This window comes from Kryptolebias marmoratus, linkage group LG1 (genome assembly GCF_001649575.2).
Source record: "Kryptolebias marmoratus isolate JLee-2015 linkage group LG1, ASM164957v2, whole genome shotgun sequence".
NCBI classification, from domain to species: domain Eukaryota; kingdom Metazoa; phylum Chordata; class Actinopteri; order Cyprinodontiformes; family Rivulidae; genus Kryptolebias; species Kryptolebias marmoratus.
In genome coordinates, this window is record NC_051430.1 from 20,958,691 (window position 1) to 20,981,877 (window position 23,187).

The following is a 23,187-nucleotide window of genomic DNA, read 5'->3' on the forward strand; positions in this document are numbered from 1 at the left end:
AATATTTTCATCTGTCTAGATTTTACAGTCACATTTGATTTCAGGTCCATCCAAACACATTTGTGTGCTCCTTTGTGTGCCACCCCTCCTTTTTATAGAGCTGTGTTTTAGTTGTTTTCATTTTAATGCATTTTATGCTCATATTCTACTGTATTCATATCATTATGCCATCTTTTTGTCTTCTCTTTTGTTTTGTTTTCCCCCATCTGTACATGTCCACCTTCATTTATCTGGAAGCAGTAAGCAGCATGGTGTGACGGAGGAATGCAACAGGTACGGGTGTCTGAGATGTGTCATACTACAATCCTGGGCCGGAATATTGCTTTCCCAAAAAATTATTTTGTTTTTATTACATTTCAGCTTTATATTCAATATTTCATAACTTCAACAGTCGTCTAGGGCACCGTAAAAAGAAGACAGGAAATCAGTGTGAATATCTTGCTCTTTTTCATCATTCCATTATTTTTTGTAATTGACTGATCCAGTGTGGCAGGCCATAGAGTATGTAATGGCCTGTTTGCCCTCTAGGAAGTGATAACCTCACAACTGGCCCAGCTTTGTGTGTGCCATCTGCCATCTATCCATCATTTTTCTAACCGTATATTGCTTAGCCTGTTTCTCTCTCTAATCAAGACAGCTGAACATTTGATTTACCTTCGTTATGGTAAATCTGACCTCAGGGGTGTAATCCACAGCCTTCTAATTCTGTGTAGGTCTCAGAGCTCTCAAGTGGCATTCTTATATCTGCCAAATCTCCTCTCCTCCTCCTCTCCCAAAGATGGAAATCAATTTCCATCTGTAGGTTCTGACAGCATGTGTGAGAATGCAGAAAAAGAGGAGAAAAAGAGCACAGTGATTGACTGTAGCCACTTCAGACAGCTGAGACCCTATTTTCAGTATTCATGGATTTGAACATTGATTAAACCGTAACAGAATAAAACATGTAATTTTATAATTCCTTCATAGTCTCAGATGATCAGTGGCTTCGTCTATTTGACAGGCACGATACTAATAGATGGAAAACGAAAAGACTCTCAAATAATCACAGGAACATTTATCAACAAGCTCCGTTGCCAGAAAGATATTTAGATCACCCTGTTATGGTGACTGTGTTGTTCTTAAAATATCTATAGTACTCATCATTTCCTGCTTGTTTTTAATCAGCGTTTATCATTTGTTGTGTACGCTGTGCCAGATTTTTTTTTTTTCTTCTTCTTTTTTTTTTGGTGATTTATAAAAACAAATTAATTTGACTCAGCAGTCATTTCAGTGCCTTAACTACCTGTCTTGACGTAATTCATGCTGAGTGAAAACACAAGTTGGCCATTTTGATTGATGCGGGGCGATTTTCATGAATGTGATTGCATTGCCCTGTTGGCACAGTTGGGCTTCAGAACTCGTTGCAAGTTAAATTTGTCCCTAAATTTAAATGATTTGAACCCCATCTTACGCATTCAGCATTTATGTGCGAATAAAGACATTAATTATTCAGGGAAACTAATGTTTTGTTTCTGTGAAAGTAGACAACTTTGTTTTCCGTTTTAGTGTGATTCAGCTGCCGGGCCATCTGCTGTTTAGGCTCCACTCCATTTGTAGTAAAGATAAAACCTGTAACAGAAGTAAGAAGGAGGGCCTCTTTGTGATTTTCTTTTATCAAGACAATATTAATGCTGTGTCTTCAAATGGTACCATGTGCTCAGTATTTATCTTATTTTTCATTGTTCCGTTGTCTGAGCTTAACATTGTTTGAATGTAATAATGTTCTCCTTCATTTAGCATATATTAGGCAAATTTGTCTGAATGTGTCTGATTCTGATTTTCCAGTGAACAGCTAGGACAAGGCTGGGCAAATGATCAAATTGAGAGTCGGCATGTAAGAGCTGGAGTAATTGGTTTGGAGCAGTATGTAAAAGTCTGATTTCTGAGCTCTCTGAAGAAGGCCAAGTTGTTTAGTTTGGCTCTAGAGAGAAGTTAACATTTTATCTGCCCTTTTCTGGTGATGTGACATGTTTTTCTATTGCTTATGATTACAAAACAGATGCTTCGCTGTCTGAATGTGACAAACATAAAAAAAAAACTCTGAATAATGTGTCGCAACAAAGAAGCGAACATTGATAGTCAGTTTTCAGACTACAAAGCTGGTGAAAGACTTTCTTCTTTCCTTTAAAATTACAGTGGTACAGAGTGAGATAAAAACTGACGTCTCACAATATCAAGTTGAGAATTGCTCTCCGAGCCTTTGTTTCTCTTTCACTCACACGTTCACCTGGCTTTTCTTCTCAGCTCAGCAGTTGATTGATCTGCCCTGGCCTTGCAGCCGGAAGATACTTCATTTACAGCAGGGTTGCGAAAATTAAAATTTGATTGATCAGTTGTAGTGGCAGACAGCTCATAAAGCCGAATATTAAAAGTGTGAATTTGTGCCGTCATGCTGATGCATCTGTGTGTGCATGTGTTATCAAGCGTCTCCGTGTTTGCTTGTGTGAAGATGGTTTCCATATTTGTGGAGGCTCTGCGGTGGTGGTGTGAGCATGGCGGAACAGCTGGTATGTCTCAGCATGTGGGGCTCTCAGGGGGAAAAGACGTGAGATTATTCTCAAAAGACAGCAGGAGGCTACTTAAACTCTCCTTGAAACTAACCAAGCACTTCCTTTAGCTACAGTACACTTTACTGGCCGTCAGGGATTCACTTTGTGCTTGTGCCTCAAGTAAACAACACACTGTGTTTGGCTAAATAATCTGTTTCTGGATATTTTAGTTTTTTGAGGCAGCTAGAATCATTTCCAGCATTTTATTGTTGACATTTGTAGCCCAATTCAGCTCAGTACTCATATTTTACACTTTTATTTAGTTTATGGAAGCATGTCTTAATACTGATATAATGCAGTCTGTTCAGGCTAACATGCACAAATACACTACATATTATCTTTGCATGGTCTTCCTCACCCCCTTTCTCTAGCTCAGTCCTTTATTACTATGGTAGAGCAGGTCTTTATTAATGAAGGGACATCTGTTTCATTAAAGCAGAAAGATGCCTGGGAGAGGAAGGGATGGAAGGGCTCTAAAAGGAAACACATGCAGAGTGCAGAAATGAGAGAGGGTCAGACATGGAGAGATGCTCAGTGGCTGCAGGGAGTTTGAGGCAGCGTAAGTGGACATAAAACGCAAAATGAAATAGAAATGCAAGAGAAAAATCAGGAGGAGATGTCAGACCTTTAGGCAGTAATGTTCTCATTAAGACTGATGCAGTGCAGAAATACGCCCAGCTTCTTATACATGTAGTATTCATGCACAAGCCCCATTCCGTCACATATATCATAATAAGAAAACTGCCACAAACGCAAACTCCCTCACAGACACGTGTCTAAGCCAGGATGAGGTAGTAAATCATTCCATGCATCATAATTATGATATGTAACAATAAGGATCAGTGAAAAAAGAAGACAGAAGGAAAAGATGAGAATTAAAGCCTGTATTAGATCAACTTTTAACATTTTTGATAGTTACCTATGAAACATTTACCATTTTAGTATTCACCATTCTGACTGTTAATGAGGAACAGTTGAGGCACAGGATGTACAACGACAATGAAGACATCTTTAAATAAGCTTTTGATATTTGTTTATATACATCCAATTCAAGATTTAGGAATATAATTTATTCCACAAATCAATCAAGCTGGGGGGAAAAAACCTACATACTTCTTGTATAGAGTTAACCCAAAATATTTAAAGTCAAAAACATATCATAAAGTCAAGAACTGCATTTAGTGCCTGTGATAAACATAAAACAATGGTAAAAAAAATAAATGTACGTTAGCTGCAACATATAATTAAAACCTAAGTTTGAGATGTTATGATTATAACATTGAAAGCAACACTTAAAAATGACTAGAAAACATTTTTGTTTTGTTCTCTACATGTTATTGGGAGTTCAGTAAAGGTTTTTTTTTTGTCTTTTATTTCATCTAACAATCAGTTTATGTATATATAGCTTGCTTATAGGTTGGGTATTGTTTAAAACAATAATATGAACCACAATAACTAAAGTGTAGGAAAACATTTTTTCCAGCTGTAAACATTTAGTAAGCTATAATTTTCACTTACTCATTGAGTTTACGGCCTCTTATTATGCTTTATGGGATAAAATAAAACAAAAGCACTGTGGATGTTCCAAATGCAAATTTATGTTCTTAAAGTGGTGGAAAAAAAAAACAAACTAAAAAAGAATATTAGGTTTGTGAGCATAAACACCATTAAACCGTGGTTCTGCATAATGCCAGGTGTAATAGGAAAACAATAAAAACAAATGAAAAAGAAATTAATTATTTTATAGAGTTGAAAATTGATAAAAAAGAATCAAACTGGGGAATGAACCTTTAAGATAAAGCAGGGAAATAATGCTTAAGTGAGAAAGAGGGACAGTATGTGATGCGTTGAGGTCAGCCGTGGCTGCAGAGGCGCGCCACACATGCACACTTTAAATGGCCAAGGTCAGACAGAGTCAACGTAGGATCACAAGGTCCCTGCAGAGGACCAGGTTATAACTGACAACCATAATTAGGCTAATTACTGTAACAAAACCATCATCTCAGTGGGTAATGACCTGGGCAGGCCAGCAAGTGTGATGGATGGATGGAAGGATGGATGGATGAGAGGGAGAGAGAGGCAGGTATTAATTAGGGTAAGAGATGTGATGGATGGATTAGCAGGGGGGGAGACATAAACAGGCATGTGAGGAGAGAGACTGAGCAGACAAAAGTGTAGATGATACAAAGATAGATGTTGGACACCTTTAATCTGTCTTTTACAAGCTCTTGTTTTGTTATACGTTTCAGTCAGGTTCAGTTTAACACAACATTCAGCTCGTTCAAAGTATTACAATAGTCTTTGTTTGTAGCTAATCTTTTAACTTTGTCACACTCTTACACAAGAAGACAAACGTGGATCAAAGGTGACTGCTCTGTTACAAATCACTTTGTCCTCAGCACATTATTTTGGGTTTTAAAGTTTTCAATTTACGTAGTTATGGTTCAAACCAAAAGTGGTAAATTATGCCCGTTGCATTGACCTGTAAACGAGAACTCAGTGCACAAGAACTGCTGTAACCCTTTAACCTCAAATTAAAGCTGGAATTTTTAGTAATTAAGCCAGTTGGGAGCAGTTATCTGAATGTTTTAGGTTTTTCTTGAACTGAAGTCAAAGGGTAATACTTCCAGTTTATCCCATTATACTGCAGTACAAATAAGCTTGAAAAGACTTGTCAAAAATAAATTGACCCTTTGTTAGTTTCTTGCTTGTTATTCTATCTTGAAGGGGAAAAACAGAGACTTTATCAAATAAGCAAAACCTTTCTGAATGTATTTTTGATACCCTGAAGCCACTTTGATACCCGCTAAAACTCCACCAGTCCGTCAACTCCAGTGACTCAGTTGGCCTCATACCCGCCCACACACTCAACCGCTCGCCCAGAGCCTCACTTCATACGGGATTAAATATCTTAGAAGCAAAGTACATGAAAGAACATGACATGTGAGTGAAAGACTGTGACACACACACAAGGGAGAAGAAATGAGGGAATTCAAAGACTTGTGAAATAGAATGCAAGAACAAGAGATGGAGAAAAGCTTCAAACCCAGAAATTTGTGCAACATTTAAATGGCAGGTGAATCATGATGCAAAAAAAAGAAAACAAAAAAACAACCCAGCTATATCTTCAGTTGTCAACTTTTTCCAAGGATTAAATTGATATAAAACTAATATATTTTTGTCTTGCAAAATTTGCATACATGTAGATGTCTTATTTATATTCTCTGACTGTAATCGTAAAGCATTTCTACAATGTAACCCTCTTTTGAAGACTCTCTTTTGAAAGTTTTACATCTCTCTCTCTTTTCAACGAAACCAAAAAAAGGGGTTCAAGGCAGGGTTGTAAATTAATTCTAAAACAGGCATTTGCTCCACTTTAAGATGTGATGTCAAGTTGCTTTGCTTCACACTTAAAATGCATCATGACGCCTGCTAGTAATTCTGCTTGTCTTCTTTTTGAACTTTCTGTGTTAGTTAGTCCTTTGCTGTTTTATTTTTATTAGGAGAAAATATTAAGGAGTTTACATATTTAGTTTTATTTTCTCTTTAATTAAAGTACTAGTAAAACTTGTTTCTCCTAAAGTTCAACAGTGCATCCATAAAGTATTCACACTGCCTCACCTTTTGCACATTTTATGTTACATCCTTATTCCAAAATGGATTGAATTAATATTTTCAAAATTCTACACATAGACCCCATAATGACAAAATGAAATAAGTTTGTTGGAAACTTTTGCAAATTCATTAAAAATAAAAAGCCAAAAATATTACATGCACATAAGTATTTACAGCCTTATCATGACACTCAAATTTGTGCTCACTATCATCCTGTTTTCACTGCTTATCCCTCAGCTGTTTCTACTAATGTCTTTGGAGTCCACCTGTGGTAAATTCAGTTGATTGGACCTGATTTAGGAGGGGACACATCTGTCCATATAAGGTCCCATAGTTGACAGTGCACGTCAGAGCACAAACCAAGCCACAAAGTCCAAGGACTTTTCTGTAAACCTCTGAGACAGGATGGTATTGAGGCACAGATCTGGGGAAGGTTACAAAGCTATTTTTGCAGAGTTGAAGGTCCCAATGAGCACAGTGGCCTACATCATCCATAAATGGCTGACTTTTGGAACCACCAGGACTCTTCGTAGAGCTGGCTGCCCGGCCAGTCTGAGCAATCAGGGTGGAGGAGAGAGTCAGGGAGGTGACCAAGAACCTGATGGTCACTCTGACAGAGCGCCAGTGTTGGTCTGTGGCGAGAGGAGAGACTTCCAGGAGGACAACCATTTCTGCAGCACTTTCAAGATTTAATTCTGTGATCATTCTCTGTTTGCTGTTTAGGGGCTCCTAAAAGGCTGTTTCCGTGTGGACGCAAGGATTAAACAATGCAAAAACTTTTACATATTCACAAAAACTGTTCAAATGTGGACAAGGCCTAAGAGAGAAGACAGTCAGCCTTTTGATGCTTATGAAAGACTATTTTTGAATAGCAACCATTTGGCAACTGTCTCAGCTTTTTTCAACTTGGTCTGAAAAAGTATGTCATTTGATGATTTTTTTTTTCTGTTGTTGCTTTTTTATTCTAAGTAGAGGAATGAGCTGTATACTAACCTAAAAACTGGAATAAATGTAAATTAATAATAACAAGTAAAAAAAGAAGTAATCACAGCTCGTATTCTTGTGGGACATCTGAAAATCTAGTAGGACAGTTTATCAGTCAGTGTTTCATGTCATTTTTTTTTTTTTCCGAGCACTCGGTGTTCTTCAAAAGCTAAAAAGACATGAGACTGCAAAGAGTTTACAACCTTCAGGCACATTTACCAACTTTTAGAAAAATAATCATATTAGGATGTTACAATACAGCAGTGGAAGAGGTAATTTGGGACACAGTTTGTCAGGAAGGAAGAGAATTTGGGACATATTTAGACGGAGCAGGAGAATTGGGACAGAGACAGAAAATCTCATAGTTGCCATGGTACCAGTGGAAAGGAAACGAGGTGTCCCTGTGGTGTTAAGCATACACTGCTTTAAAATTCTCTAAGGCATTTAACCCAAAGGTCCTGAAAAGCATTTCCTCTAGCAGGGAGCAGTAGTTGCATTTTTTTAAAATGAGGCTTACAACAATGCAGATAATGGTAGATGCTACATGATTCACTGGTCCATCATGTCAGAGATGCATGAGAGATTTAGTGTTAATTTCATGCGGCTGGCTTGCTTAAAATCATGTCTCTGATACTTTCTTTGTGAACAGATTTGTCCAAAGATGCACTGTGTGTACCATGTGAATTTCAGACTGTGAAAGAGCCAGTGTTCATTACTCTTAATCATTTAATTTTATAATTGATCAGGAGCTAAATTTTAGGACAAAAGTTGCTTCATTTAATTTTATACGAATGTCAAGGAAATATTTTCAACTCCCATTGAACAGATTGGTGGATAAAAATAAATAAATAAATAATACACATGCTTCTGATGCGTTTTTAGCTGGACAAAATTGAACTAGAAAGTACTTTAATATTCACTAATTGTAAATTATATATTTAAAAATTCCAAGGCAAGAAAAGAAATGCTGACAGAAAACCTAGAGACCAGCTGGTGTAGGTATCCAGTATAATTATGCTTTAATCCAAAACACAACAAAATGTACTGCATAGGCAGGATGAAGCAACAAGAAAGTACAAATAATTCTAACGTAATAAAGACAAACACTATAAGTATTCAGAGTAAAAACAGGGATGACAATACAAGTATCTGACATATGAACAGGGTAGAACCAGAGCTATAAATACTCAAAGGGTGATAAGGCAAAAGGCACATGTATGTAAATTACAAATCAGGATCAGCTGAGTGGAATAAAGCAGGAGAAAAACTGGCACAGGTAAACACATGACTTTCAGATTCTGTTCATGTGCTGGTTTTTGGTTTTAGGTCTAACATATTTTTATTTTGTCCTCTACTTGTCCATTTCCCTCTTTTTAAGGACACGCCTCAAAAGAAGATTGAAATGTGTATTTCAACATTTTAATAAACAGAACATCTTTATCATCATCATTTTGTTTATCTGTGTCTATCAAATATAACTGAATGACAAATGTCAGTGATTTCACTCATAATGAAATGCACATAAATCATACTTGTGTGTGTGTACTAATGTACTCATTTAATGTATACACTGCAACCAATGTGTAGTGATCAATCAAATTTGTTGTGATAGTCACTGTGCATTGATAATTGGGATTACTATATGTTACAGTATGTCCTCCTAATTACCATTTCAGACATCCATGTAAGACCATCAGCATTATGTATTTGTAATTTTATGTTTAAATAATTTAGATTTTGCTCAGAGGTTTAAATCAGTTTTTTCTTTTTATGAAGCTGATCTTAAATTTTCTTCTCAGTGGTATTAAAACGTAAAATCCAGTTAACTTTAATCTGCTGAAGACTCAATTGTAAGCAAATAAATCTCCAATTTACACTGACAAAAAAAATCGTCATTATCAACTGAGACTTTATGAGAAGATCTTTTGTGTCAAGCTCAGCAGCTTCAAAACGGCAATGAAATATTTCTGAGGTTCATCACTGTAAATGCAAAGAAAGCTAGCTGGAAATAATTTTCTTCTTTATATTTGTTTTAATACATTTGTTTGTTTAGATGCGTTTTCATATGATAGTTGTAGATATGCTTAAGTCCTATAATTAAATTTGCTGTGATTCAGTTTTGTAAACAATAAAGAGGGGAAAAGTCCTTAGAGGATGAGTACTTTTTTTAGGAACTGTTTGTACACAAAAGTGCTTGTGAGATTCGGCAGGCTGAGATGAAAGCCCAGTTCCCTTTGAAAAGAAAAGCCCATTTTAGAGCTTTATATCCTGCTCCATATTCTGTTTAAAAACACATCTTTCATGTTTTCTAATTCTTTGTCATTTAAATGATTTACCTGAAAACTTGGCTTTTATTTTATTTGTCCTCTTGGTTTTTATGTGACGTGTTTCATTGTATCTCCACATGAAGGATTGTCTTGCCCTGTCTGTTCGCCATTTTGTTTAAGACTTGTATTCACGGTGCCGCTTCTAACCTTACTGTGATATGACTTTCTAAGATTTGAGTCTTTGAGACTTCTTGTTATCCCAGCTGTGTTCTGCTATGAAAATGGTAGCTGTTCCATTAAGACAACAGATTTTATAACACCCCAAAGAGTTATATAAAACAGAAAACACCCAATTTTATTATTGGCTTTATTCCAGTCTTCCATCCAGACATTCCCAAGAGTTACATCCAATAATTTTGAAAAGATTAGATGCATGAAACGAAAAAATATATTTCCCTATTCACTCTATGGCACAGAGATAAAAAAAAATTACCTAACATCAAATTAAGGTGTTAGGGGCAACATCAGTTAACATGTTAACTTAAAAAAAGGATTAAACTTCAACAAATTTGTACAAGTTAAACTAATCACATCCCCCACAGAAGCATATGTGCACACCCATACACTTGAATGTACAAAGTAGAACACAATGAAGCATAATCAAAACTATTAAAAAAGCTATTAGTTTGATCATCACGTATGAGAAACTAAATCAAATACTTGAAAGTTTCAGAATAGCATAAAAAGAGATAAAAAGATGAGGAAAAAAACTACCTCTGTACCCTTGAATTCATAAGCATCTGTAAAGAAACAGATGCCAATTAAACAAGCAATCAATCAAACAAACAAATAAAAAAAAAATAGGTGTACTGAAGTTTGTGGAGAGAACTGGCATCTAAGATATAAATTTAACAGGAAAAATACATACAAGGTGGGAAATTGACAATTATTTCTAAATCCTAGAAAAGTATGTCTCTTTTACAATATTATATAAAAATAAAAGAAAGGTGAACAATATTTTTGTTTTTGAAATTTCTCATATACATCATTTTGTACTTTAAATTGGATCATTGGATAAATATTGTACTTTAGATAGATAGATAGATAGATAGATAGATAGATAGACCAGTGTTCTTTTTTCCCAAATATGAGATTCAATACTTTGTTCCTACTCAGAGCAACATGTCCCTCTGTAGCACTTAAAAGCCGATTACATGGCTCTTATTAACTTGTAGTCGTCCCCTTTGAACATAGTTAATCATGCATAGAGCGGCAAGAGGATAGAGATTAGAAAGCATGAGCACACACATGCTGAAACGTGTCAAAGCGCCGGGGAATGTTTATTTAAAGAATGGAGAGCACAAGTAACATAAATGCTAAAGCGAGACTTGATTTAGAAACTGGCAGTCATGGTGGTTATTATGCAGAAAGAGCTGTCAGTCCTGACTCTGTCTGTATGCATGCCCACTTCTGAGTTTTATTTCAGTGGACAACACACGGTCCAGCTATTGAGCTTCCAAATTGCCTACATTTGAAAAGTTTGCTGTAGTAGTTTCCACTGTAAGAGGGTTTCAAATGATACATAGATTGCTTGTTTGTGGTGTTCACTAACATAATGGTGTGAAGTTATATTAACATGAAGAGACTGAGGCGTTTTTGGACGTAAACAGGGCTCTGATGTCTCTCACGCAGCTTTAAGACACAGTGGAGAGACAGCTTATGAAATCAAGCGTGCGTCAAGTGTAAGACTCGCTCAAACACACATCACATGCTTACATGCATGCCGGGGGAAACACGGACCCAGAGCCTCAGCACAGGGTGGTCTAACGAGGCTTCGGTGATTCAGAACAGATTCGGGACACTTTGGATTCATTAGTCAGAACAAAGTAGGACAGATACCTTTCGAACTTAACTCTGCTGTTCTCTTTTGTTCTCTTCCTCCTCCTTCCTACTCAATTTCTCTTACTCTCTTTTATCCTTTTCTTCTCTCTTCTCTTGACCTCCCACTTATTTCTCCTTCGTCTCCCCTCATCTGTATGATCCTTATTCTGATTCTTTAAAGTCTACGTTTTATCTTTTGGAAACATAGAACCATCTGTAGCAGTACCAGCTCTCACTTTGTTCTCCCCCACCNCCTCCCCTCTCTCTTCAACCTTTTTCTCCCTCAGTCTGTGAGATACGCTAATGTGGACGCAGACACAAGCTGTGAGTTTGATCTGAGACAATTTGCTGCAACATTAATGAAAGCATAAACTTACATGAATATTGATGAGATATTCTTTTTGCAATCTGCACATTCCGGATGGCCTAGAGGCAAAATAGTAAGACTCTCACCAAAGATGGAATATTACAGTGACAAATATTGCAAATGAATATTCAGTGACGACATGAAATCTGAAATTGACATGGATCCTCATGTCTCCCCCCTCTGAGTGAGGTAATTCTCTGCACTCCCACGATCACACACACTTTGATTGTGGTGTGTCCAAGAGGGAGTTTTCTGCATGCAGAATCTTTTTAGATGAGTCTTTGCATTAATGACTGTTTGCCTGTCTGTCTTTGTATAATGAAATGTCCATGGTTATTTGTGTGTGTTAGAAAGTCCTAAAGTTCAAGCGCATGACTTTCATTCTTCTTTAATTTTCCAAACCAAATTAAGGCTTGGTGAACTGGTGTATTTTTAGGGTACTTTTCAGACTTACTTTCCAAACCTTGGACGTTTGACCCTTTTATTCTTGGTGTTACCTTACTGAGCAAGTATACGCCTGACGGAATGACAAAACGGTTCAGTTGCTCAGGTGTTTTTGGCACACTGAGGAAAAAATAATTTTCACACGTCAACATGTCATGCTTCTTAGAAATTTGTTACAAGTAGCTCACAAGCAGAGATCAATTACAAAATGAACAAGAAAGTCCATTTTTGATGTTTTTCTTCAAAATACCTTTTGCAAGGCATTTTTAAACAGTAAGTGTTGCAAAAACGAAGATTACAAATTACATAAATACAAGAATAGTATGTTTCATCAACTATATATCTTCTAGTGACAGAGTAATGTTTTTTAGGTGCTGTATAAACTTTGTTTTTTTTTAACTGGACCTCAACAATTAGAGCAATGAAGCCCCTAATCAAGCATGTCTTTTCATCAGTTTGGATGAAAGGCAATCCCGGTGAGGAGTTCATGACTTTTGCTGCAGCAGGTCAGCATGCTGCCTTTGTGTCCTGTGGATTGAACATTATTCTTTTTGTATTTTAATTATACAGACATCTTTATTTGAAACTATTTCGACTCCATGTCTTAAACCAGACAAAGGGTTTGAAAAAAATCAGGCCATGACCTTGCTCTAAACAAATTATTCTTTTATTATTCTCTAACTTCATAGCACCTAAACTATAGAAAAATGGTCAGAATTAACAATGAAGGGAAAGGGGTTGCATTGCTCACCGGTGTTGATGCTGAAGGTCATGCTGGAATTTTTAAGAGCTGAAATTAGAGAAGCAGGTAGCAGATATCTCAGCAGTGATGTAACAGGCCAGACATGACAGTGATTGACCAGTTCTGTTCCACTCACACACCACTGAAGTGACATTCAGCAAGCTACCAAAACTCCAATTTGTTTTGTGGGTGCTGTAACTCTAGCTGCTCACTACTCAGGGTGTGTTTTTATTTACTCTCGTGTGTAAACCTAAATTGCTCACAGTGTATGATTGGCTTGCCTTTGTATTGTTTTGGCTTTTATAGTTCATATAGTTTTAATGTCAACAAAGCCGTAATCATTTTAGTAATTCTGAGTCTGTGCAGTTTCTTCCAAGGTATACAGTGGGTTTTTTTTTTCTAACTTCATTATGCTGATTTTGGAGGAATGGGGGAGTTAGTGTCTTGCCCAAAGACACTTTGATGTGTACAGTGAAGAAACTTTTCTGACTGATCTTATCCCCAGCCTTTCATAATGTGTCACAGATGGGTTTAATGTAGACATCAAATTTTTGTGCATTAAAGAACATGCAGTGAAGTCAAGATTCTTTGACTAGTTCTTTTGCAAAACCGGATTTGACCAGCGTGCAGCTAAAATATGTACAATAAGCTTTATCCTAAATTGTATCCAGTCCACACTTTTTCAGTCAGTACAGTCCCATGTTGAACTTGTTCTGCCAGTGCACTGATGCATATCTGTGATTCTCAGCATCTTATGTGTGCATGTGTGTATGTGTGTGTGAATTTCTGTTTGAAGGTGGTTATGAAGCTGGAAGATTATGTTCCTATGCCACGGGCTGTTTTTGCCTTCACACATAGCAAACTTTTAAAATTTTTTTTTTTTTTTAACTCCAGGCTTGTCCCATCAAAACTCAAATATGGCCAAATTTGTTTTCAAAAAAGACTGCAGAGCTTAGAGTGTCTCTGTGAAAGTGTTCAGACAAGATTTTCTTTTAAAAAATCTCATAAACTGAGAGAAGGTGACCTTAGTTAAAATATCAGCTGTACCTTCATTTTATTACAACTTCGATGGAGGGTAAAAAGCTTTAGGAATCAAAAGTGCTTTAACTTGCTGCTCATTGTACCGTGTATGTACATCCATCTAATTATGTGTATGACTGTTTTCTGCCTTCAACATTTTCTTCTTTTTATATAATATGAATAACTAATCACTTATTCTGTTTTTTTTATCTTGTGCTTTTTCTATCATTAGTAATTCTTCATGTATGTAAAACTGCTTTTATGTTCTTTACTGTCCTACCTTTCTGTTGACCCAAAATTTATTCAATTTGATATTAAGACTCGTCATGTTGGAAAAACTCACTCATGCACAGAGTCAGTATTAGATTAACAGCAGGGTTTTCAGGTGTTTTCTACTTTCTGGTACATGCACCATACAGTTGTTGTTGGGAAAAAAAAAAATCCAGGCTCAAACTGAGAAGTTTCTTAAGATTAAAAGTTTATTACACTTGTCGACAAGGGAGAGCAAACACATTCTTTAACAGATTCTGAGTTCTCCAACTAACAGAATGTTTGTCTGTCTATTTATTGCATGCTGGGACTCCCCCTTTGCGTCCGAGCAGCTGGTTGATTCAAAGGTTTACATTCCACTGGACAACAGCTGAGACAGAATCTGGTTTCAACCAACCCTGTGGTGTTTGTGACCTTGACCAACAGCCCTGTGCTGAGAAACACAGACTGTTTTTCTTTCCAAGTCTACACGAGCACTAAAAAACCGATAAACACATTCTTAAAGGTTACATGAGTGCATTGAACATCATTAATATTATATTTTACTATAACACAGTATGTAACAGAAGTCTACATGAGGGGGAAACTGTGAGTCATTCAACATTAATACAGTAACTATTTTCCTTTTTTCGGTATAGAACTTTCATAAAATGATGGCTACTTTGACAGGTTTTAACACCGTAGCTAAGCAGTCTTTTTTTTTTTTAGATGAGTGAAGCTCAGGTAGCATTTTTAGGTATTTTAAAATACCATTTTTGTTCAGATTTACGGATGCTCTCTGTTAATCACTCCAGTGACTGTTTTGGTCGTGCTACCTGCCAGGCGGGGTTTTAAAAATACCACCTTTTAATTTATCTGTCAATAACAAGGCTAAAAGCGGGACACGGTGCAGAAACAATGACAACACCAATCTAGAATGTAGGCTAATGATCTCTGTGGCTTTTACATGCAGAAAGATTCAATTATTCTGCTCAAAAGTAGTTCATTAAAAAGTAATTAGTGCAAAATAACTTTTGCAAACTCATTTTCTGTGTCCAACCTCATTTGGAACATGTGTCTCATTTGGAAAAATTATGTCTTTCTGAATTCTTTCCAGGAGCTGTTCAACACCAACTGTGCTCTGCTTATCCTGTTAGACTTTCAGTTTGTATAATTTATGGACACATTCTTCTTGTGCGGACACATTATTGGGTCTTTTGTGTTGAATTTGTACTGATAAACTCTCCATAGTCTTTGCCGTGCTCATAAGATGCTGGTAACCTCAATCTCTGTGGGTTTCGGTTGAAACATTGGGTAGACATTTATTTTGTGACTCCAATAACTTTGGTATTCTTTTTTTGTACTATTGTAATGCATTGACCAATTACAAGTGACTAATTTTCCGCATATACATACCTACCCATAAAAAGTAAAATATTATAGCATATACCTGTTCTGTTTTGTTGTTTTTTTTCATGTGTTCAGACACTGGGCTTTAACTGCAGTACATCAGGAATATTGTCTTAGGACATTTTTTTTTAACTGCAACGTGCTAATTTTTCATGTGAAGGATGGTGCAGGAATTCTTCAGTAAAAACCAAAGGCTCTTTGAAAGTAAGAAAAATTATGTATTTAATAACAGTTTAGGTAAAACACAAACTTCACAGATGGTTTTGCATTCAGCAGAAATTGAATTCTATTTCTGTTGCCACCCAGTCAGTCTGAAGGTTAATGAGATTTAATTAGTTGTCACAACACTGAAAAATGGCCGTTTAAATAATTCTGTACCCGCATTTGTTGACAGAATCTCCTTCTTAAATGTGATTTTTTGTAGACATCATTACACTGTAAGTACTTTCCACCACTTTGTAAAAACTGTTGACATTGTCCTCTGTGTTTATTGTCTGTAGAAACAGTCACTTGCCCAGAGTTAACTGACCAAATGGGGCTTGTTTATTTTGTAAATTAAGGTCCATGCTGTTGCACAAGCTCACGATGCAAACTCAGAGGACAGACTCACTTATCTGTGACAAACAGGTACTTCGTAGGTTTATGACCTGAGGTGCTGATGCTGCAGAGACTCAGCAGGAGTGTAGATGTGAAATAGGTTGATTTAGGGCAAATTAATTATAGGTGTTTTATTCCTTAGTTATCTGCCTTTGGAAATCAGATCAGCTGATCTCCTCTTAAGGAGTGTGTCCATTGTTATGGCACTGTCGTCGACAGCTCATGAAAAACAGCATCATAGTTAGCTTAATCCAGTAGTAGTTCAGTTTCTGCTTTTTAACCAAATAAGCTCAAAACTTAGACTTGATGAGAACTAATTTCTGTAGCAACAATCAGGCTTTACATATGCATTGTCAACAGTTAGGCAGTTCTAAGCCAACTGTGTACCTTTTAAATAATATAAAACTGTAACATTTTGTAGTTGTTTAAAAAAATTCATGTAAAATATTTTTTACCAAAAGCAACTACAAAAGAATTGTAAAAACTGACTACCTTCAGTCAACAGTTTTCACACAGTCAGCAGCATCCCTTTGTGCAAAAAATGTTAAATTTGCAGATGAAACCTATCATTAGAACAATGTCAGTCTCTTCTTTGTCCCTCTGATTTGTTGAGTTGATTGTGGGTGCAGCAGGGCAGTCAGTTGTTTTTAATGTGACGACAAAGGTAGCAGCTGCAGCATTGTCATCAGGCCTACCGCACATCTGATGAGAAATCTACCCATTTCTTTTTCTTCCTGGAATTCTCCTATATCTTCCTCTCTGTGTTCTCTTCATCCATCGTTTTTTAATCTCTTTTCTTTTTTTTTTCTCCCTTACCCCCACCTTTCACTTCTCCTGTATTGTGTCAGCTCACCTGGGCTGTCACACCGAACAAGATGAGAAATTGGAGAGCAGCTCATCAGCTGCACCAACTGACAGGAGGAAGGCTGTGCGTGTGTGGTGTGTGTGTTTGTGTATGTGTCTGTGTGCCTATTTTTGTCAGGCTGTGTTGAGGAAAAAAAAAATTGTAATTGGTATTTAAAGTTGGGGCATATCTCTGTATTGTGCAGGTAGACATGACAGTATATAATCAATACTGAAATAGGTGTATGGGTAGTTATAGTATGTGTTTGCAGCTGCATATTAATTTAATGCAACTATAACAGACACTCTTCTTAACTGTTTTATGCTAGGACTTGAATGAGTAATTTTTTTTTATGTGAATTTTTCTAAGGTTTTGTGAAAGCTTTTTATCTGTTCTTTTAAAAGATATTTTCCAACATTTGTCACACCTTACCATTCAGTGTTTTTAAGGTGCACATTTGAGGGCAAATTTCCACCAAATAAAACAACTCGGACCTCAGTATTATTATTTTTACATGTGTGGCACTTTTGCATCAGATGGTCATTTTTTACTGAGGACTGTTAGTATTGCAGCATGATCAATCTTTGTCCTGTGTGTTGTGAAAAACAGATCGCATTCAGCACACCCAAGCCGAGCAACTATGAAATTTAAAAGTGATGCAGTGTAGAAATCCACACAGTTGTATTTTCATGAATAACAAACAACATGTATGGGGTTTGAGTTGATTTTGATGGCAGAAATGTGCTCTTGAATATACTCTACTCTGAGTAACGTTAGCTTGACACTTCCATTAAAATTTCCTCCTGATTCTTCTAATTGAAATTGCTTTGACTGCTGCCCGCTGAACATAACATACTGACTGCTCAAAAGTACACCACATAGTCCAACTTTAGAAATAATCAAAGAAAGATCTTTCAAATGTGCTGAGGGATGCCATGAGCTAACACATCACCAATATTGTTGCCAAACAAAACTAAAGTAGCCTAAAAACCTATTTTAAGAGCTGACAGTCCTCATTATTATTATTATACAAAATCTTTGGCTCATCACCCATTAGGGTTTAAAAGTTTGTGTTTGAGAACGGCTGTTTTTTTATTTTTTTATTTATTTTTGTTATGAAAGTTTCAGTTATCACAAAGTTCTTATCTCTCTTGTCCGCACTCCCTTTCAGTGCTCAGCTTCATGTTGCATTCCACACACATCTTTTAAACACACACAGTCTGTTTTGTAAATGCACACGTTTATATAAAGATGTTCTTGCTCGCACCCAGGCATCACTGCCGCTACGATTCTGGAGTTCTCCCACATGATATATCAGCCTGACAGTCTGTAGCACACTGTCATAACTTCATTCTTCATTGTTTTCCTCACTGTCACTTTATGGGTCTGTCTTGTCAAACTGTCAAGCCTTTATACTTTATTGCTGTCTTTGATCTCTTATTTTTTGTACTCATTCATCACATGCAAAATGTTGCATACATTATCATTGATCACAGAAAAGTTAGCAATTAAAATAACAGCAAAGAATGAACAGGGAAAAAAAATCCTTCACTGCCATACAGTTGACTGGTCAGACCCTATATTGGCAGTAAATCATTCCACAAATATCACCAAACTAATGAGTCATTGATAAATGTGTCTTGGAAGATTAAAATTAATCACACATCTCAACAGTGTTGATGTAAGAAAACTGTATTAAATATATTTTGGTAGCATAAGAGGAAGTTTAGTTGAAAGTTTTTTCTAAACACACAAGAATAGGAATTTAACAAATGTTTGATTTAAGTATTATAGTAATTTTTTATATAAAAGGCATTCAGTTCATAAATTAAGACGAAACATCCATTTATACTGTTGATTTATGAGTGTTGTTGTTTGGGTTTGTTGAGGATTGTTGCTGTGTACATGTGAAAAGTAAAATTAGAATTTTGGATAGAATGAGCACTTTTTTTTTTGCTTTTGCCATACACCCATTGCACAGAAAATATTCAACCAGAAGACTTTTTGAGGATATAAGCTTGCTGTCCTTGGGGTGTTTCTTTGGAGTATAGTGCACTGTTGCAGGGTGACAGCCCACAGTCTAAATAAAATATGTTGACTGTTTTTGAACCATTGTGGCTTGTCAGGGTGCCAAAGCAAGACACATTTATGACTATACTTGTGGAATAAAATGGAGGGACATCTAGTACTCAAAGTAAGGTTGAGAGAAGTTGAGTCAAATGTTTTGGTTGTTAGTGATTATGGCCATGATTGCAGGGAATTTAGGAGGGACCATGGAAGCTTTAGGCATAAAGCAAATCAGTACAGTTGTTACATCTTCCACAGCCTGAAGGGTTAGACTGATGGAAGGAATGCCAGCAGTGGTACTCCTATTAAGTTGGAATAACCTCAGGTCTTCTGCCAGATCCAAGGTAGAAAAGCAAACTTCAAACCACGGGGATGAACTGTGACTAGAGTCCAACTTGGTGTGTACCCAGAGTGCCTTGTCATGAGGCTAACCCTTGCTAAAACAGTAGCAGGACAAAATAATAGAAGAACTAGCCAGGTGATCTTTATGCTGTTTTCCTGTTGTCCTGAGTAACAGTAATAAATCAAACTTTAAAAATGTAGGAATCCAGAGGATTGTTGTACACACTCATAATGAGTCGTAGTGACAGCTACAGAAACATATTAGGCAATGAGAAATGGTGTGAATAGATCACAGCTTTTGCAATAATTAGACAGCACCAGTGGGTGCCATGTTGACACAGGAGGAGCAGCCAGAAGCAGCAATCCATCCCGATACTGTGTAACTGAAGTGCACAGGCAGGCAGAGTTAGGTTCATTAACTAGTATGGAGCTGAAATCAGTGTGATGCAGACAAGGTAAAACATCCATCTATTCATTATCTAAGCCATCTAATTGACTCTGTAATTAAATCCGACAGGGAAACCCTTTTAGCCAAAATTAGCAGCAGCCAGTGCAAGTAGGCAATTCTCAGCCGTTAAAAATAGAATTAGTTGGGTTTAAAAACATATCACCACATTCATCAGTATTATATTTACAAGGGTCTTGATTTGAGAATCATTCCATTTTAGTTCTTCATCCTGTTCAGGGCTGTGGGGGAGCCTGTGGGAGCCTTTCCAAGCTATCACTGGATACAAGGCAGGGTACATCCTGATCACGTTGCCAGTTCATTTCAGGGCCAAGTCAGAATAGCTCAACACAAACATAAACAACCATTGAAATGCACACTTCTGAGTTAAATTTAGAATTAACTAATTACCCTGATGTCCATATATTTGGACTGTGAGGGTAAGCCGGAGTACCTGAGGAGAACTCCACAAAGAAAGACTTCAGCCAAGATTCAAACTGGGAACCTTCTTGTGTTGAGACTGAAATGCTAACACTAGCCTTCTGCCCCATGAGCTGTCATTTGTGAATAAATTATTGTTTTCAAATCATTTCTAAATTTCCTAACTATATGAAGCAATTTTCTTCTTTGATATCACTGGGACAGAAATTGGTGTTAGATTCTTCCAGTCCCTGTCCACCTTGTAGCTTCCTTCCCTAATAGTGATGCTAACACTCTCACACTTGCTGTCTCTCTCTGCTTTTCTGCTCATCCTAGTCTCTAACTTTCTAATTATCTCTCTCTTTCATCTCCTGTAACTTTGGGTCTGGCCTGTCACCTTTTCCTCTCACTTCTCTCTGCAGTGCCCATCTTCTGTCTCTCTATCCTCTTCTTCTTTGTTGTTTTACCTACGTGTCACCCCCTCCCCTTTATTCTTTAACCTGCTCTTTTCTCCTTATGTTATTTGTCTTCACTTTCAATCTCATATCCAACTTTCCCTCACCCTTTCTTCTTCTAATTTATATATCTTGTTTTTTTTCCCTCCACCTCAGCTCTTTTATTTGACGTCACTCCCCCCCCCCCTCTTGTTACCTTTCTCTGCCCTCCCTTCATCCTTTATTATTTCCTTTTCTGATCTTTTACTTGTTCACTTTACTTTTCCCATGCCGCTCCACTTGTTTGTGGTTTTGGATGATGTTTCTCAGGCATATTGGCCCAGGCTGGTGGTCGATGGGTTTTGTCTTGATTGCACACATGCACACACAGTCACATGCACATGTGCGTGCTCACACAGATCTGTTGGAGATGGTGGTTGATGAGCAATGCCAGACGACCAGACTCTCAGCATCTTTGCCCATCAGAGCTGCTCAAGAAACCTCATTAGGCCTCCTGGCCACAGCATGGCACTGGCTTTGATACTTGCCAACCTCTCTTTTTCACTCTGGGAGGATTTGAAACCCTGAGGGCAATGTGCCATTCAACACCTACATTCATAAGAAGTGACTGAGATTTACTCATCAGACCCTTGTTCAGCAGCTCTAGTTCTTGACAGTATTCACCTTTGAAGCCTTTAAACTAAAGTGAATTGGGATTGTTCCAGTCTTCGCAGTGGTCCTGGTCTTACTGTTGTGTTTTATCCAGAAGAACTATCCTGCTGTTACTAAGCAACATATGTTCATCCGTAAGTCTGTTGTATTAGCAAGTTGGGCACAGTTACTAGAAACCAACGGTACAATCAGGCATTTAGAAACAACAATAAAAAAAATAGAATTTAGTTTATCTAGTCATTTTATGAGAGAAAATTATTCCCTCTTAATTGTAGTAATAAATTTAGAGTTGCCAAAAAAACCCATTGCTAGCTGATCAAAAGGCTATCTGAAAACAACGTGCAACATAATTTCCATTATGATTGAACATAATCTGGCGCAATATTATTTGCCCCGTATTATTTGTGGACGAGATGATGCTGTTTTGTTGCGAATGCAAGTCTTCTTTCAAAACATGTTTTCACTACTACAAGCATATGGTTTACAATAAAAATAGAGTGCGTACATTCATTTATTAAAAAATAGTGCTTTACAGTGCCGCACATCTATCAACAATATCCAGGATGTGACATCCAGCCTTCTGATTGGCACTTTGCTGCAGTGTGGGCTGGATTGACAGCTTAGTTTTTATTTTCAATCTTTTTTAATGATTTGATATCCAGCCCCTCCCTAACTGTCACAAGCGGATGATGGTGGAGCAGGATGGGGAGGGGGGGGGGGGGCTTCCTTCCAACCCTGTATATTATTGAGTCTGAATTTTAAATAAAACAGGTTAAAAACTAGGACTGCAATGGGCGTCTCTCCTGTGCTTGCTTTGGTGCACTTACTGTCTTGATCTACATCATAAATTCTACATCAGACTCTCATACATTTTAATATGATTCATATATAACAGTATGTAACTTTCATGCCACTGACAGGGGTAAAAACTGTGAAGTGAAATGGTGAGGAAAAGCAGGGAGTAAAGTGGAGACAAAGACTGAAGGCTAGAAAAAAACGTCTTTATTTAGAGGGTGAGGTAAGAGAGCAGCGCTTCTACAGGCTGTTCAACAGACTCACTTCCTGAGCAGGTCATGTATCGATAGAAACCAGTAAGTTCAAAGTAAAGGCGTGACAGGATCTGGAGACATCAGACCCTGACTTAGTCTCACCTTTGGTTTGATTGTTTGTGGATGATTTATCCAGTGAACTGCCCTCGGAGACTCCTTTGGGCGCAGCCTGTTTGTGAATAGTTCATGTTTCAAACTTGGGCTGGAGAACACAAAATGCTAGTTAGAGCTTTCTGGGATTCAATTAATGTTGAAATGTTGTTTCTCGGCTTGTTTGAGCTCCGTCGATCACTATTTTAATCTGTGAAATTCCTGTAAAGCAGTCAGGGGTGGAAATTAGCACCCGCCACCGGCCAAATGTGGGTAAATATTTGAAGTGGCGGGTGAATTTGATCAACACACACGCCACTGTGGCGGGTTGGCAATTTGAACAGAAAAAGTGTTATTTGTCCTCTTGACATATAGGGGGCAGTAATGTGCTCGAGTTGCTGCTGTTATGTCAAGCCGCGTTCCCCCATCAGATACGGTTCCCCCTGCGTCTCCGTAAATAATGACTTATCTATTAACAGAATTGTTTAGAGGGGCAAATATTTCTCATTAAAAAAAAACAAAAAAAACATAATTCTTTTAAAAATAAAATGTGCTAATAATATCATAATACAGAGGAATAAACACAGGTAAGGAGTTGTTGGTAAATTATTTTTGTCCTGTGTTTTAGAGGGGGAACCGATTATTTCAGACGGCTGAAAT

General features: G+C 37.2%; 1 protein-coding gene across 3 annotated transcripts in view; it reads left to right on the forward strand.

Annotated features, from left to right (window-relative positions):
• ccser1 (coiled-coil serine-rich protein 1) overlaps positions 1–23,187 on the forward strand; it is a 113,306-nt gene that overhangs the window by 80,625 nt on the left and 9,494 nt on the right. The window contains exon 11 of one of the 3 annotated variants that reach the window (XM_025005434.2): positions 6,927–9,344. The exons of the other annotated variants lie outside the window; for them this stretch is intronic. Within the exon in view, the coding sequence (XP_024861202.1) occupies positions 6,927–7,118 (192 nt within the window). The 3' untranslated portion in view covers positions 7,119–9,344. Of the gene's footprint in view, positions 1–6,926; positions 9,345–23,187 lie in introns of those variants that run through there. 3 annotated transcript variants of the gene reach the window in all.